Below are 18,190 nucleotides of genomic sequence, written 5' to 3' on the forward strand. Positions count from 1 at the left end.
CACTTGGGCCACAACAACCCCATGCATCGCTATAGGCTTGGGGAGGTGTGACTGGAGAGCTGTCTGGAAGAGAAGGATCTGGGGGTTCTAATTGACAAGCAGCTGAACATGGGCCAGCAGTGTGCCCAGGTGGCCAAGAAAGCCAATGTCATCCTGGCTTGTATTAGAAATCGTGTGACCAGCAGAAGTAGGGAGGTGATAGTCCCCCTGTACTCTGCACTGGTGAGGCCACACCTGGAGTATTATGTCCAGTTTTGGGCACCTCAATACGAGAGAGATATCGAGGTGCTGGAACGAGTGCAGAGGAGGGCAACGAAGCTGGTGAAGGGCCTGGAGAACAAATCCTATGAGGAGCAATTGAAGGAGCTGAGACTGTTTAGTTTGAAGAAGAGAAGGCTAAGGGGAGACCTCATCACTCTCTACAACTACCTGAAAGGACATTGTAGAGAGGTTGGTGCTGGTCTCTTCTCACAGGTAATTAGTGACAGAACAAGAGGGAATGGCTTTAAACTGCAACAGGGGAAGTTCAGACTGGACATTAGGAAAAAAATTTTCACAGAAATAGTGGTCAGACAGTGGAATAGGCTGCCCATGGGGGTGGTGGAGTTACCATCCGTGGATGTGTTTAAGGGTCGTTTGGATGAGATGTTGGGGGATATGGTGTAGGGGAGAACTTGTAGAGTAGGGCTGATGGTTGGACTCGATGATCCGAAGGGTCTTTTCCAACCTGAATGATTCTGTGATTCTGAGTAAAGGTTTTGTCTGTGATCTGATCATCTCCATGATCAGATATAATTAGGAAGAATTCCATATGGTGTTATCAGAAAATATGATAGTTTTCAGAGAGAAAATTATCAGATCTATTGCATTCTTAATAAATGTGAATCTAGTAAGGACTATCCTTACTAAGGTACTAGGAAAGACTTAGGGTTGCTGTTTTGCTGAGATGGACAAATTGAACAGCTCGTGGGCTTATTTGGGTAAAAGCGACTCTATCATGTTAATTCACAGTGCTGGCAGATGGAGCTGTGTTAATGTTGTGCACTGAAAATCAATAAATCTAAACATAACCCTCTCCTCTCCCTTGTGGGTATGTGCCTTATTTTGTCAGCACTTGGAAATTTCTCATGTCCATTTTTCTGTGAAATGTTACTGATGTAATTTTATCAACAGAAACACAAAATTAAGGATGTAGTATGTTTCTTCTTGTCAAAGTGTAGCTTATATCCTTACGTGGGGCATTGCGATAAATGTATGAGATAACCAACATTTTACCAATAACTTTTTGGAAATATTAATCCTGGTATTCATCCTCCTTCCCTCCTGTTTGTCTCATTAATATGCAGTTTTCTTTGAAACTGCAAATATTTTACAGATTAGGATCTAAATGAAGATCAGAGTACATGAAAAAGTTCTTGTTTATGGAGGGGTTTTTTTGCATTCATAGTAACTGATCCATAAATAGCATTTATTATGTATCAGCATTCTAGTGCTCATAATGTTCTTGATAGGGATTACATCTCATTTAACTTAAATGTTCTTGTTAGTAACAATTAGAAGACTACTATGAGTTACATAAACACTAATATGCATACACGTGCACAGGGGTTTTTTGAGGCATTATATAGCAATCCCATACTTTTATGTTTTCATCAACTTTATCTCTAAAATGTGTGTAAAAAATAGGTGCCATAATTAATCTACTCTCAATTTTCAAAGTGTATAAAACTCAGTATTTCTATGACTGATGGTTGTTATGACTACGGCTATGTTTATTCAGATTATACTGTCTAAAATATATGGTGTTTTATGTATCAAAAAGGATGACATGTCAGAAAGAAGACCGTGAACCACAGTGTGGATATCCAATTTCTTCTGTTCTTAAAGTCCATTAAATTAATCAAATACAGTGTTCCCTAACTATGCAGGTAACAAACATATATTATGATCAAGGTCTATTTCTTTTTATCAGAAAAGCACAGGCCATGATGTTATTCCACAAGGCATGATGCATTCAAAATTTGCAGTGCATTTGCTTGAGAAGATCTGGGTCTCAGAATGCAATATAGAGGTCAGGATTCTGATGTTTGTACTGGAAGTAGAAGTGTAATAAATGCTGCAGAATAACAACATGCACATCATTCTTTAAGAAAAAGTTTCATCAGCATTATATCATACTCATTGATATTCTGTGGAATGGGCTGAATTGGCTCTACTGAACTAAATACTATGTGTTTTGTGTCACATAATTCCTACTCAGTACAGTACTGAAGAACAAAAGCAAGATGAACACCTGGATTTCTTTAAATTATCATTATTAATAATTTAGTAAATGCACATCGAATTTAGTTTAGAGGATAAATAATCTAAGGGATTTTCAACATTAGCTGTAAACCAGTCCAACTTCGCATCTGTCACAGGTATTCTTTATATGCCATCTAGGTAAGACATATATCCTTAAAAGAATATGGGAATGGGAACAGGATAGTCCTAAATCTTTGATAGTTCTTTCCAAAACTTACTTTAAATAACATTACTATCATTCTTGTAGTTACTGCAGATGTAATAACCAGGTGTTCTATGCTTGTGATCTAGTTGGGACTCATTTTCCAAAAAAGGGGGAGGGGTGCACCAGAGCAAAGACTCCCCCGTATCCCATGGTGAGAGGGCAGGGCCACCCCCCACTGCCACCCATGGAGGTCTATGGTGAAGCAGATACCTGTTTGTGGCCTGTGGGGTGCCCCACGCCGTGCCAGGTGACTGCCCGAAGAAGGCAGGGACCCCATGGGAAGAAGGCCCTGCTATTGTAGTCCAGTGCTGGGAGGATTGCAACATGCGGGGATGACCCATGCACCTGTGGAAGTGACCCATGTCTGAGAGAGTTTGTGGTGGACTGTCTTCTTTGAGAGCGGGACTGTGCTGGAACAGGGAAGAAATGCCAGAAGTTCCTCCCACCCTGAGGTGGAAGGAGTGGCAGGACTGACTGCACCCCCCATTGCCTTCCCCCTACACTTCTGGGGAGGGAGGTAGAGAGATTGGGAGCAAAGCTGAGCCCAGGAAGAAGCGACGGATGGGAGAAGGTGTTTTCAGGATGTGGTAATGCTTTTCACAGTCCTACTCTGTTATGTGTTGTTGTTAGTGTCTGTATTAAATTTTATGTTCTTTTTTTCTTCCCCTGAGTCTGTTTTTTTGCTTGTGCCATATGGATGAGATCATCCCTCCCTGTTCTTATCTCAGATTCCTGGGTCTTTTGCGTCTCTCCTCAGTGCTGTGGGGAAGGGGGGAGTGAGGAGCTCTGTGGTACTCAGTTGCCCTCTGAGCTCAAACCATGACACTCTGTTCTTGTAATAACTGTAGATGATGCAAAGTGTTTATGGTGCAGCATGTCTTTGCCACAAAGTGACTTCAGGCAGATGATTATATCTGGAAAAGTAGGAATTGATTCATCACAATAATTGAATAAAACCTTATAAACCCTTTTATCACCAGGGAGGGAGTGGTAATATTTGTCTCTTCAGATGAAATTTCTAACGAGAATTTTCAAAGAGATTACCCCAAAGTGGTCTTTGGAATACTTTCCAAGTAGGAGCAACATGTAGGTGTTTGGTAACCATGAACTATAAGTTTTGCATCCCACCTTTGATTTCTGCAGGCCCTCTGGGCATCACTAAGTGTCATACTCTCCAGTTATCCACGGTCAGAGCTGCAGGTGTGCTTTTCCAAGGATAAACCTGAAAAAGGGGCAGGGTCTTCATATTTTAAGGGTAGGTACCATTGAGCTTAGGTTTGAATTAGAGCATCACTTTTACTGCTTCACAGGCAATCTGTACCCAAAGGTCCTCAGCATCTTCTAAAAAGTGCTTGCTAAACTGTGGCCTGTGGTTCCTTGGGCGTTTGAGAGTTATCAGGTTATCATATGGTTATCAGGTCAATAGGGCCTTTCAAATGTAAATTTTAATGTTTCCTCTTGAAAGTTTGATAACAGGCAAGCATTACAGTCTATGGGAAATTATGGGAATTGCTTCCTTAATTTTCACATTTTCTCAACTTATCATGGTATCTCTAGCAGCTAATTCCTTCCTGGACAGATAGGAATAGCCTATGGGACAGGGTCTAAGTAAATCCAAATTCTGGGAGATTCACAAATTTGGTATCATTGTTCCAGAACTTAGTAGTAATTGACGTATAGTGACAGAATAAAGGAACTGATTACATGAAGTTTTGGTCCATCAAACAGTTCACACCTTAAGTACTGATCTAAACAAGGATTTATGAAGTTAGACTTTGTGGGGTCCATAAGATTAGTTATGATGTGATAAAGATAAATCCTTAAGTGGAAGTTAAGGAGCCATTTTAATATATCCATTAGATAGTAATAGCCAAGTTCTTAAAATGAAACTTCACTAAACTCCATAGAAATTGGTGGTCTTGCACTATTTATACCATGTAAAATGTGTTCCATTTTTTCCTTTAAATGTATATGTTATGTATGTACATACTAAGTATGCTTACTAGTATGCTTAAATATTTATTATGAGAATGTACAAATTACTCTTGCTTGTTTGTGTGTGATTCCACAATATATTTTACCATATATTTTCAAAGTATGATTTACACTAGATCTTGCTTTAAAGCAGAATACTGTTTCCCATCAGAAACTAGTATATGGATATTCCTTACATATCCAGCTATTTGAATTGAAAGTAGATTTCTATTCCAAGCCTGTATATTTATTTTCACTAAATACTATTTAGCACACTAGTATAGTATATATACCCATACATTTACCAATACATATACTCATATATCACCCATGCAGCCTGTACCTCTCACTGCACAGAAAGAGGAACAACCAGAGGGTGTGCTCACTTGAAAGACTCCCAAGATATGGGAGTGTAGGCTCGTGATGTCTTGCAACATGGCAAACAACTCTTTCACTTTTTTGCAACTGCAGAATAAAGTCAGTGCCCTGGTAGCAGACAGTAGTATGGAAACTGCTTGAGGAAGCATCAGAGTAAGAGACCCTCTTCTAAGGGGGGGTGGAGGCCCCATCTGCTGACCTGGCCTGCTGTTTAGCGAGGTTTGTGGTGTGCCAGGTGCTCAGGTGCAGGATGCCTTGCAGAGACCCCTGAGGCTTATTCCCTCTTTGGACTATTATCTGCTGCTCCTCATCCACACAGGCACCAGTGGCACTGTGAGGATGTTGACTGTATCAGGGCTGACTACACAGCTCTAAGGAGAGAGGGTGAAGGGCACAAGGGACTTCATGGTGTCTCCTCAGTTCTGACAGTGAAAGGCTTGGGAAGGAGCAGGTAGGTCCTGTGGGACAAGGATTTTGCTTTTAGACCAATGGACCCCCTTTTGGAGGACTGAGGGCATCTGGAGAGAGACAGGATCCACCTGACAAAGCTGGCAACCGCATCTTTTCCACCAGTCTGGGCATTTTGGTGAGGAAAACTTTAAACTAGGAATGGCTGTTGAAGGAAATCACAACCCACAGTCAAGTAAGGAAGTGGTGGGCAGAGGTGGACAGCAAAGCATGAAAGGTGGTAGGTACAAGAGAGATCTTCAGAATAATAAAACAGAGTGAAAGAGGGTCCACCTCAAGGATGTCATATGTACAGAAATAACACAGCCTGGGAAACAAGCAGGAGGAACTGTAGCTCTGTGTGTGGCCTCAGAAATATGACATTGTTTAAATTACTGAGCTGTGGTGGGACAACTCATGCACCTAGAGTACAAGCTCTTCAGGAAAGATAGGTGAGCACAACAGAAAGTTCTGTCAGTGGTGCTAGTTCTAGGAGGAGGCAAAACTTGATCTTAGGATCCATCTGGGCATTGCACCAATGAGTTAAGCGTGAGTGAAGAGAAATTATTTTCTTATGTCCTTAGGCAGTTCCCTGTGCTGTTTCCCGAATAATAGAAGTACAATTTAAACTGTACTAGCAACTTTCTCATACATAATAAATAGTGTATCCATATTTTCCAAACAAAAATATCTCATTTCTAATGTAAGCAGAAATGGCAGCTGGTCACCTGACATGGTAATAATATGAAGAAATAAATGTAACTTCAATATCAAGACAGTGGAAAGATCCTGTCAGTTTGGTCACTGTAATGAGAATAATAGACTTCACTGGACTAGTGAAACCTTAACTTCTACTTGCACATATTCTTAAGTGATCTGAGAATAGTCATACTGGAAAGAAAGAAAAGAGCCTGTTTATAAGATACGAAATATTGTCTTTGTCATCTTTTTATATATTTAGAAGTCCTATGGAAAGCACATTGTCCTGGTTTTGGCCAGGATAGAGTTAACTTTCCTTGGGCTGAGAGGGAGCTCAGCTAGAGGACTGGGTCCGGATCGATCACTGGAGCATTCCATACCATGTGACATCATGCTCAGTATATAGGCGAACGCGTGCTCTCTCATGCCCCATTTCTGTTTCCGGGTCAGCATGGCGGGATTTTCTGGTGTGGTTGGATCGCTGCTGGCAGGAGGGGTGGGGGGGGTGGGATGCGTACCTGTTGCTGTGCTCGGTAAGCCACTGCTGCATTTTACCCGTTTTGGACCTACTGTTGTTACTGATGTTTTTGTTACTATTACTAATTTTTCTTTTTATTCAACCTACAAATTTCCTCTTTTGTCCTTCCCCTATTTCACCGGGGACGGGGAGGGGGGAAGTAAATGACTGGGCACATGGTGATTGGCTACCGGCTGAGTTCAGGTAAAGCTCAGGTTCAGAAATTCAGGTATTTCAAATATCATTGGAAAGTTGACATTAACATGATCATCTTACTGCTAGGAGTCAGTGTGTTCCTGCATGTGGTTCAGGTTTTGTTCAGGGTTAAGCAACTATTTAAGAGTATCACCTGGAGATCTACCCCAAGGTTGGGGAATTATGAGTGGCTGGGGGTGTGGCATAGCATGGGCAGGTACCTAGAACAGTGGGAACCTCTGGTGTATTGGAACTTCACTCCTTCACAGGTGCAGAATCCTGAAGAACTAGTAAAATATTTGGAAAAAATATGTTGTCACCCGGGTAATTCCAGAGAGACACAGCTCACTGCAATGTGCTGGGGCATAGCCCATGCTTACCAAGTGCTATTAAACACTGTTCAGCACACTCAAAAGGAAGAGAAGGGCCCTGGATCTGGAAACAAAGTAACAGAAACTGCAGCCACTACAACTCTGAGGACAGGCGCTGCAGCTGAACCAGAGAACCAACCCATGATGGTGTCAGTTGCTCCCATACATAAGAAAAAATACACAAGAAAATCCTCTTGCAGTGTACAGGGTGGCGATGAACCAGGCTCATCACACGAGCAGGAGGAGGAGGCAGACACAGTGATAAGTCACCTGATCCTTATCCCTGAGTGAGTTGTAAGACATGAAAAAAGATTTCAGCCACCATCCAGGTGAGCAACTCCTTACCTGGCTGCTCTGATTCTGGGATAGCGAGGCCAGTAGTGTGGGACTAGAGGGTAGAGAGGCCAGGCAGCTGGGATCCCTGTCTAGGGAAGGGGGTATTGACAAAGCCCTTGGAAAGAAGACACAAAATCTCAGTCCCTGGAGGCAACTTCTGTCAAGTGTGAGGGAGAGGTATCCCTTCAAGGAAGATTTTGTATGTCATCCAAGTAAGTGGACCACTATGGAAAGAGGCATTCAATACTTGAGGGAGCTAGCCATGTGGGAGATGGTTTACTATGACCCAGATAATGCGCGGCTACCCACAGATCCAGATGAAGTCCAATCCACCCAGCCCATGTGGAGGAAGTTTGTACGGAGCACACCCTCATCATATGGCAGTGCATTAGCAGTAATGGACTGGAGAGACAAAGAGGGACCAACAGTGGAAGAATTGGCTAGCCGACTATGACAATATGAAGAAAGTCTCTCTTCCCCCCTCATTGCAGGTGTGAAGAAATTATTTCAAGAATTCCAGCAATTTAAAGAGGACATGTCCTACTCCCCACCTACACGGACTAGGATCTCGGCTATTAGGAGCAGTCGTTTCTCTACTCAAGAGAACCAGTACACACCACGGGGGAAGCTGTGGCATTGCCTGCGTGACTATGGAGAAGACATGAAGAAATGGAATGGAAAACCTACCTACCTCCTAGAAGAGAGGGTATATGAATTGGAAGGAAGAACAAGTACAAAATGGGGTTCTTTTAGGAGAAATGCTGCTCTGGTTTCCAGTAATCAAGTGCCCAAACAGAGCAGAAAGGTCGACTTTGTTCACGATCCTTCGAGAAGAACTTCTGATTTGTATTCACAAGAAGTGAGTGATCAAGATGACACTGAAACCCGTGCACACCACACTAACCCATTTGTCGTTAGCGGGTATTATGACCAATGTTAAAGGGGCCCTGCCTCCAGCCAGGTGGAGGATAGGAACAACCAAGTTTATTGGCCCGTGTGGTTTCAATGGGGTGACACATCTGACCCCCAGCAGTATAAGGCTTTAGTGGACACTGGTGCTCAATGCACCCTAATACTGTCAAGTTTTAAAGGAGCAGAACCCATCTGTATTTCAGGAGTGACAGGGGGGTCTCAACAGCTGACTGTATTGGAGGCTGAGGTGAGCCTAAGTGGAAAAGAGTGGGAAAAACACCCCATTGTGACTGGCCCAGATGTTCCATGTATTCCTGGTGTAGATTATCTCAGGAGAGAGTATCTCAAGGACCTAAAATGGTATCAGCGGGCTTTTGGTATAGCTGCCTTGGAAACAGAAGAAATTAAACAGCTGTCTGTGTTGCCTGGTCTCTCAGAGGATCCTTCTGTTGTGGGATTGCTGAGGGTTGAAGAACAACGGGTGCCAACTGCCACTACAACAGGGCACTGATGGCAATATTGCACCAATCAAGACTCCGTAATCCCTATCCATAAACTGATTCATCAACTAGAGAGTCAAGGAGTCATCAGCAAGACATGCTGCCCCTTTAACAGCCCCATATGTCCAGTGTGAAAGTCTAATGGAGAGTGGAGATTGACAGTAGACTATCATGGCCTGAATGAAGCCACATCACCGCTGAGTGCTGCTGTGCCAGACATGGTAGAAGTTCAGTATGAACTAGAGTCGAAGGCAGCCAAGTGGTACGCCACGATTGATATTGCTAATGCATTTTTCTCCATCCCTCTGGCAGCAGAGTGCAGGCCACAGTTTGCTTTTGCCTGGAGGGGTGTCCAATATACCTGGAACTGACTGCCCCAGGGGTGGAAACACAGCCCCACCATTTGCCATGGACTGATCCAGACTGCACTGGAACAGAGTGAAGCCCCGGAGCACTTACAGTACATTGATGACATCATTGTATGGGGTAATACAGCGGAAGAAGTTTTTGAGAAAGAGAAGAAAATAATCCAAATCCTTCTGAGAGCCGGTTTTGCCATAAAGCGTGGTAAGGTCAAGGGTCCTGCACAAGAGATTCAGTTTTTAGGAGTAAAATGGCAAGATGGATGTCATCAGATTCCAATGGAGGTGATTAATAAAATAACAGCTATGTCCCCACCAACTAACAGAAAGAAAACAAGCTTTCTTAGGTGTTGTGGATTTCTGGAGACTGCACATTCCAAATTACAATCAGATTGTAAGCCCTCTCTATGTAGTGACCCGGAAAAAGAATAATTTTATATGGAGCCTGGAGCAATGACAAGCTTTTGAACAAATGAAACAAGAAATAGTCCATGCAGTAGCTCGTGGGCCAGTTCGTACAGGACAATATTTTAAAAATGTGCTCTACACTGCAGCTGGAAAGAATGGCCCTACCTGGAGTCTCTGGCAGAGAGCACCAGGGGAGACTCGGGGTCAACCCCTGAGGTTCTGGAGTTGGGGATACAGAGGATCCAAGGACTGCTATACTCCAACCGAAAAGGAGATACTGGCAGCATATGAAGGGGTCCGAGCTGCTTCAGAGGTGATCAGGACTGAAGCACAGCTCCTCCTGGCTCCCTGACTGCCAGTGCTGGGCTGGATGCTCAAAGGGAGTGTCCCCTCTACACACCATGCAGCCGATGCCACGTGGAGTAAATGGGTTGCATTAATCACACAACGGGCTCAAATAGGGAGCCCCAGCTGTCCGGGAATACTGGAAGTGATTACAAATTGGCAGAAGGCAAAGATTTTGGAATGGCGCCAGAGGAAGAGGTAGCACTTGCTGAAGAGGCCCCACCATATAATAAACTACCAGATAATGAGAAGCGATATGCCCTGTTTACCAACGGGTCCTGTTGCATTGTGGGGAAACATCAAAGGTGGAAAACAGCTGTGTGGAGCCCCACACGATGGGTTACTGAAGCTGCTGAAGGAGAAGGTGAGTCAAGTCAGTTTGCAGAGGTGAAAGCCATCCAGCTGGCCTTGAATATCGCTGAGCAAGAAAGATGACCAGTGCTCTACCTCTATACTGACTCATAGATGGTAGTAAATGCCCTGTGGGGGTGGTTACAGAAATAGAAACAGAGCAACTCTCATCTCAGAGGCAAACCCATCTGGGCTGCTGAATTATGGCAAGATATTGCTGCTCGGGTGGAGAATCTGGTTGTGGAAGTACACCATGTAGATGCTCATGTACCCAAGAGCCAGGCCACTGAAGAACATCAGAACAACCAACAGGTGGATCAGGCTGCTAAGATTAAGGTGGCTTAAGTAGATCTGGACTGGCAACATAAGGGTGAACAATTTATGGCTCGCTGAGCCCATGACTCTTCAGGCCATCACGGAAGAGATGCAACATATAGATGGGCTTGTGACCGAGGGTTAGACTTAACCACAGTTGCTGTTGCACAGGTAATTCATGAATGTGAGACGTGCTACGATCAAGCAAGCCAAACAGTTAAAACCCATTTGGTATGGAGGATGATGGTTAAAATATGAATATGGAGAGGCCTGGCAGATTGATTATATCACACTCCCACAAACTTGGCATGGCAAACACTATGTGCTTGCTTACAATGGTGGAAGAAGCCACGGGTTGGTTGGAAACTTATGGGGCACCCCATGCCACTGCCTGGAACACTATTTTTAGGCCTTTTAGGCATGGCACTCCAGAAGGGATTGAGTCAGATAATGGGACACATTTCCAAAATAACCTCATAGATGCTTGGGGCAAAGAACATGGTATTGAGTGGATATATCACATTCCCTACCATGCACCAGCCTCTGGGAAAAATGAGCAATACAATGGGTTGCTAAAAACTACACTGAGAGCAGTGGGTAATGGAACTTTCAAACACTGGGACGTGCATTTAGCAAAAGCTACCTGGTTAGTCAATACCAGAGGATCTGCCAAGCAAGCTGGCCCTGCTCAGTCAAACATCCTACATACTGTGGATAGGGCTAAAGCCCCTGTAGTGCGCATTAGAAATGTGCTGGGGAAGACCGTCTGGGTTACTCCTGCATTGGGTAAAGGTAAACCCATGTGTGGGATTACTTTTGGCCATGGACCTGGGTGCACTTGGTGGGTAATGAAGGACAGAGAAATCCGATGTGTGCCTCAAGAAGATTTGATTTTAGGTGAAAATAACCAATTAATTGAACTGTTAAATAATCCTGTTATTGCAATTGGGGCCTCACAACATCCTCCTGCCACATCCAAAGCCTTCTGCTCCACCGACTGAGCCAACTTCACTTCATTCTTCCATGCTTAAAGACTGTCATGACAGATGAAACCCAAAGTTATGGACTAAATGAACTCAGTAGACGTTTTGGAAGGATGGCCCATAGACTAAGGGAATGATATCTGTGAGACGTGGGAAAAGGCGTGGTGATTCCTTAGAATGTATTTGAAACCTGAGCATAATGTAAATGGTATGGAATAAAGGGTGGAGACTGTCCTGGTTTTGGCCAGGATAGAGTTAACTTTCCTTGGGCTGAGAGGGAGCACAGCTAGAGGACAGGTCTGGATCGATCATTGGAGCATTCCATACCATGTGACATCATGCTCAGTATATAGGTGAACACGTGCTCTCTCACGCCCCGTTTCTGTTTCCGGGTCAGCGTGGCGGGATTTTCTGGTGTGGTTGGATCGCTGCTGGGCAGGGGCGGGCTGCGTACCTGTCGCTGCGCTCGGTAAGCCACTGCTGCATTTTACCCGTTTTGGACCTACTATTGTTACTGATGTTTTTGTTACTATTACTAAATATTTTTTAATTCAATTTACAAACTTCTTCTTTTGTTCCTCCCTTATTTCACCGGGGAGGAGGGTGGGGGCAGGAAGTAAACAACTGGCCACGTGGCGATTGGCTACCGGCTGAGTTCAAACCACAACACACATGAAGAGAAACCACTACTTCCATAAGTTAAAAAACAGACAAAAGAAAATTGGTTGCTCACATCTAAAACCATAGCTTAGATAAAGACATTTTACCTTTCTTTACATTTATTTAGTTACTTCTTTGAGGGAATTAGTGTGTGTGTAAATTAGTAATAACATGATACAGAAGGTATTATTGAAATATGAAAATACAATAATAATGACGCAGACATTTTGCAAGACAGACTACTGCTAAAGGGCTTTATACTTCCTGCATGATTCAGAACCAGGAGGAAAGCCTTTATAATTCCTGTGCAGTTCAATGAAGGGATTCCTTCTGAATACTCCTGGAAGGGAAAGATCCTACTGAGCATCTATGGGGAAGATATTCAAATTGTATATTGTAGATAATAGCGTCTTAACATATCAGTGCTAATCCTCCTCTATGCTTTCTCTTATTTCCACATTAGTGAAAGGAGCAGCAACTCTAAACTATTTTAATGTGCTCTTTTAACGTGCATTATTTGTGCTCTTCATTCTTATGTTTTGCTCCTCTATTCTCCTTGCATTTGAAATGATACAAAGCTCTAAATCACATTGGTATAAAAGCACTCTGCAGCTGCATAATAGAAGGAAACTTCAAAAGGTCAAAAACTCACCATGAGAATACCATGACTCTTCCCTTAGAATTTTCTCATATTTCTAGCAACACTCACATTTATAAACTTTTGATCTACTTGTGCCAGGAACACTTACTGTTACATTTGTAGTCCAACCTATTTCTCATCATCACTATCTATATTTTCAAAACATTTTATCTTCAAAGAAAATTGTAAAAACTAACTGAAACTTCACCCACCCCTCTACTTGTAAACCTAATGTGGACTTCTATTTTTCTGGGCTTCTGTAAGGGGTTGTAGTTTTTGTTTACTCCCTTCTGGCCTGCATAGATGTTTCCACCCTATAGTGACCAGAGGTGCTAGTGGGGGTGATGTATGCCTGTGTCTTGTTTTAACATGGGATTGAAACACATTTGATTCCAAAGGTGGGCAGCACTCTCCGACCTCACATTTTAAGCGTAGGAAAGTCTGCATAGTGTCTTATAAAATGGATCTATTGGTGTTTGTTTTAGAAGGTCCTTTCTAGAATATCAGATATTTCTCTGTGGTTTTCTAGCCATGCAAATAGTAAGATATTTCAATTGTATCATTAAAATATTTGAAATGTATCATTGCTGCTGAGTATAGTTCAAATCATAGGAGAATCCCCTAGCCTCTTACTGAGAATTCCACCTGTCCTCAGTGTCCTCTGAAATGTGAAGGATCACCTCTCCCACTTCCTGGATGCTCACTGGTGCCAAGGTTCAGCGTGCAGGCTTTCAGAGCAACAGTAATATCTGTCATTTTGAATGAATACAAATCTTTAACAATCTATGTTTGTACAGTCCCAGTGGAAACATGTGGTGTCAGCTGTGCTCGCAGTACTTTAAAGGCTTTATTAAGTCAGCTGGCAACACACCCTGTCTCCAGGCACTGAATTTTATGGCAAAGGAGCTAACAGACTGAACCCTTTCCCCCCCCCCCCCTTTTTTTTTTTTTTTCTCCTTTCTCATGTCAACTAGCTTTCAAAACCGCAGGAAGCGATTTTAAAAAAGGCTTATGGGTGTGCTGCTGTGTTGTTAATACCCACAATACAGTTTACAGGTGAGCATTTATAACCACCTGCACAATCTTACACATACACACGCACACACTGTCAAGTACCTTTATGCAATCCAATATAAACTCCATTCAAACTATTACTATTGAGTAAAAGAGGAATTGTACAGAATTTATAAATAAATATAAGACAGTTTTCTTAGCTCATGCAGCCATTTGAAAGGCTATGCAAAACTGTGGGAAGGTTCTGGACCGTATATCACAGTAAAAATCCACAGGTCCAGTGGCCTTTTATGGACTGTACTTGCTGTTTGCTTTAATTTAGACAAAACTGTTTAATTGGTAAATGTTAAAATATTAGTTTGCTTAAGTCATGTTTTGAGAATCAGTTGTTCAAAGACCGAACTTTTCAGTGACATTCAGAATCTTTTCTCTTGCAGCCATTTCGTAGAGTGACGTTTTCTGTTGTGAGTCAGCCTCAGGACCCGCATCAAGGGTCATTGCAGAGTTGCTATGACAGCGGTCTGGAGGAGTCAGAAACACCAAGCAGTAAGAGTTCATCAGGGCCAAGACTGGGTGCCCTTCCACTCCCAGAGGACAACTACGAAAGGACTACGCCGGATGGCAGTGTTGGTGAGGCAGAGCATATGGAAAATGGTAGGGGCAAACACGACATTCACACACATAATCTCACTAGCAAGTGATACTAAGTAGACTTTGAAAGGTCAGTCCACAAACATAAATAAATATATTAAATAGCTAAAATTGTAATTATTATTTTATTTTAAAGTTTGTTAAAATGTAGATATACAAAATAATGGAACATAACACTTGTAATAAACCCAGCACTTTCTTTTCTTTACATGATTTAAAAACTATACTGCAGAAACAGTTAAAAGACTGAAAAAAAATACCAGTAGAGGGCTGGGGAAATGGTAATTGAATTAAATTCCATACTTTTAATTTTAGATAAAAAACCATAAAGGACATGTATTCTCTTTTCCTTCCATTTTTGGTTCAACAACTACTTAGGAAATTTCCCAGAACGTAGTATGTACAGCATCAGCAAAAGAAAGCAGGATTTAAAAACCCCACTCTAGAGAATTCCCTTTTCTCACAAAATGTTATATAGTCTGTTTTCAAAATAACACTGAGTGTCAAGTCCATTCTTCATTATTTAGAAAAAAGAACATTACTTTCCTTTTCTTCACTGTTTATTTTGTATAATACTTTTAAAAAATCTCATTTAAATTCAGGGTCTATTTCTGTAGAAGGGGAAAATGCTGAATCTTTATTTATTCTATAGTAATTCTCCAGATATGACAAAATAAAGGTAATTTAAATCTCAGGTTTTGTTTTCCTTTCTATCTAGAGCTATATAAAATTAAAAAAAATCTATTCAATTTGAACTGTATTTCATAAAACCTGAATGTTTTACTGTTCTCCATTTATTGGCCTTCATCTAAAATTTTATGAAGTCAGACACTGACTTCATTGTCTTTTCATTTGCCCATAAACAATAAAATAAATTATTCTATGTCAAAGTGTATAGATTTTTGATAACCAATGAAATAATGGGTTTGCTAATCCAGTTGGAATTGGGGGTATATGAAAGAAGGGTGGTATGCTTTCTGCTATAGAATTAATTAATTAGTTTGACTAAGTGCATGTGTTAGTTTTTCAGACATTACAGCACTGGATAATTGTTCTTTGATTTTTGTCTTTCCTGAGATAGACTTGACCTAATAAAAATATATTATTCTTCATGGTAAGATATTGCCAAATCTAGTATATATGACTGAAGAATGGCTACAGCAGTCTACATATGCTTATAATGCATATCCCAACAGCAAATGACTAACTGACCAAAAAGGAAGATGGTATTATCCATCTAAAAAGAAGATATATTAGTTTATGTATGTGTATAAGTGTGTGTCTATATATTCTCCTTGGTTGTCTATATGAATATATCTCTTTACATTTCATTTTTCTGGGTGTGTGGGAGGGGAGAAAGTGATACTGGTATTACTAGAAAAATGTCAGAAAAAAATTTCTAGACTTTGTACCTAAATTGGGATGATTATTTTATTGTCTGTTTTGCAGTGAGATTTTGTGGTTAAGATAATGAAGCTAAAAAATTTGTTAATTTCCCTGGACATATATCAGTGCAGTAGACATTAAATTCTGAGTTCAGAAAGTATACTAAAATGGAGTATGCCTAAACTGTATTGGGAAAACTATAGAGCCACAACTGAATATAATTTTTAATATATTCAGTAGCCAGTGAAAATCATCACACTTACTGAAGTGTAATTGAAAATGAAAAGTGCTTGAGTGGTGTCAAAAATTAAAGCAAACCAGTTTATTTAAGTTTTTGTGTTGATGCAAAAACTGGCATTGCATTCTAATATTTAAAGCATGTTAGACAGTACTTTGATTTTTTGAAAGATGATAATTTATATTTGGTAGGATGAATTTGTTGGATTCAGTATTGTATAGGTAGAACAGATAGAAACATAGAGCTAGACAAATATATTATCCCATGAATAAGTGAATGAAAACAAAATTACCATGAAAAAGAAAATTGCATGGCAGGATTTGCATATAGTAATCAGGAATTCCTTCTCTTTTATAAAACCTTGAACTGAGACCTTTGAAAGGTGGGTGACACTGTGATGAAAATTATACTTCACATACTTTTGGATTTTGCTGCACATTTTAAAAATAAGTTTTCAACAGTGGCATATCATCTGCCTCCAGAAATTTTTGTTAACATTAATCTATAAATAATGAAAGAATAGGGTAGAATGTACTTTTGTTCCTTCATATGTGCAATATCTGACATTTGAATGAAAGTTTTCTGTGATCTTATTCTTAAGTCCACTTATATTTTAACTATTTTAAGCACAACTGTATTGTTCAAATTCTGATAATGTAATCTTCAATATTAATGGAACATTCTGACAGAAATAGAATTGGAATTGAAATCTGTCAAGTGTTCATTTGTCACACTTAATTTGAATCTAGGTAATCTGCAGTGTTTAGCTTGGTTAGGTTTTAATCAGAATTTATACTGGATTTTCATGCAGATTTTCCATGGAAACAGCAATTTGGAAGCTTAGTTATTAATTGCTATTGCTTCAAATATTTACCATTTAATTTCAATTGGTGTGAAACAATGCAGTTATAACTAATTGCTTTGGATTTCCTTTGATTTTAAAGTTTGAAACGGTAATTTTCAGCACAGTATGCTCAACCCTCTGATATATTTGATGCTTTTATTTTTGCTAGCTAACTAGGGAAAACAAGTAATTTTTATAGTTAAGGCAAATGTAAGAAGGTTGAGTTCACAGTCAAAGTAAATAGGAAATTCAGCTTTCTATTTGCTGGTAAGAGGCCTCTTTCTATTTTCTCAGGAGAGGATAAAATGCTGGAAAGAATATAAAGGGTAAGGGAGTTAGTTTTTTTATGCTGTACATTACCTACCAGCCTACATGACTGTCAGATGTAGATTGAAGTTTTGTTCTGATGATTAGCTGTGGTATCAGATGCAGGAGAAAAAAAAAAAGGAAGAAAAAAAGAAATGTTAGCAGATTGACTGTGAAAATTCAGCATGCAAAGATCTTGTTAATTAGTAAAATCTGCAGAACCAGAAGTAACTTCTGAGTTAATTTATCCCCTGCCCTTGGAGCTTTCCTTACAAGGAAATTCTGCTCATATGTGCAGCCTTCTCTAATTTTGTTGTTAGAATGGCACTGTCGTAACATAAATTGCACAATAATTTTACCAAAAACATTTTTATTACATTCGTATTTGTAAATCAAGGGTAAAGACACTACCATGGTAAATGAGCTTCCTGGTCTTTTAGTCATAGTCTTCTGTTTTTGACAATGCCTAACACCACATATCTCAAAGGAAAGTTAAAAAAAAACCCCTGTGTCAGATACTTTCAGAATTACCTATGCTCCTGACTTTAGCAGTTAATAGTCAGCACGTGCTTTAAATTGTGTTTTTCTAAATAGTAATAATGTTGATGAAGATAATTTATCACAAGTCATTAACCCTCTTCAAGTTACTGGCCTGAAGGGTATCTTTCAATAGGAAAATCCTCTGAAGGCTATCAAAATGGTTTTATTTTAATTTGCTTTTTCCTTTTATTTAATAGTTTTAGTGACTGTTTCTTTTTATCATTACGAGAAAGATCATGAAAGTATTCCATTATACATTTTAAATACTATGGATTATTATGTTTTCTTATAATTCTCTTTCCGCTAAAC

General features: G+C 40.5%; 1 protein-coding gene across 3 annotated transcripts in view; it reads left to right on the forward strand.

The window, feature by feature from the left end:
* Positions 1 to 18,190, forward strand: part of PCDH7 (protocadherin 7) — a 304,135-nt gene that overhangs the window by 133,766 nt on the left and 152,179 nt on the right. Inside the window, exon 2 of one of the 3 annotated variants that reach the window (XM_074822305.1) lies at positions 14,354 to 14,570. In XM_074822305.1, the coding sequence (XP_074678406.1) occupies positions 14,354 to 14,570 (217 nt within the window). The remainder of the gene's footprint in view (positions 1 to 14,353; positions 14,571 to 18,190) is intronic. The other 2 variants (XM_074822306.1, XM_074822307.1) reach the window with 2 other exon arrangements.

Source organism: Strix aluco, chromosome 4 (genome assembly GCF_031877795.1).
Source record: "Strix aluco isolate bStrAlu1 chromosome 4, bStrAlu1.hap1, whole genome shotgun sequence".
Classification (NCBI taxonomy): domain Eukaryota; kingdom Metazoa; phylum Chordata; class Aves; order Strigiformes; family Strigidae; genus Strix; species Strix aluco.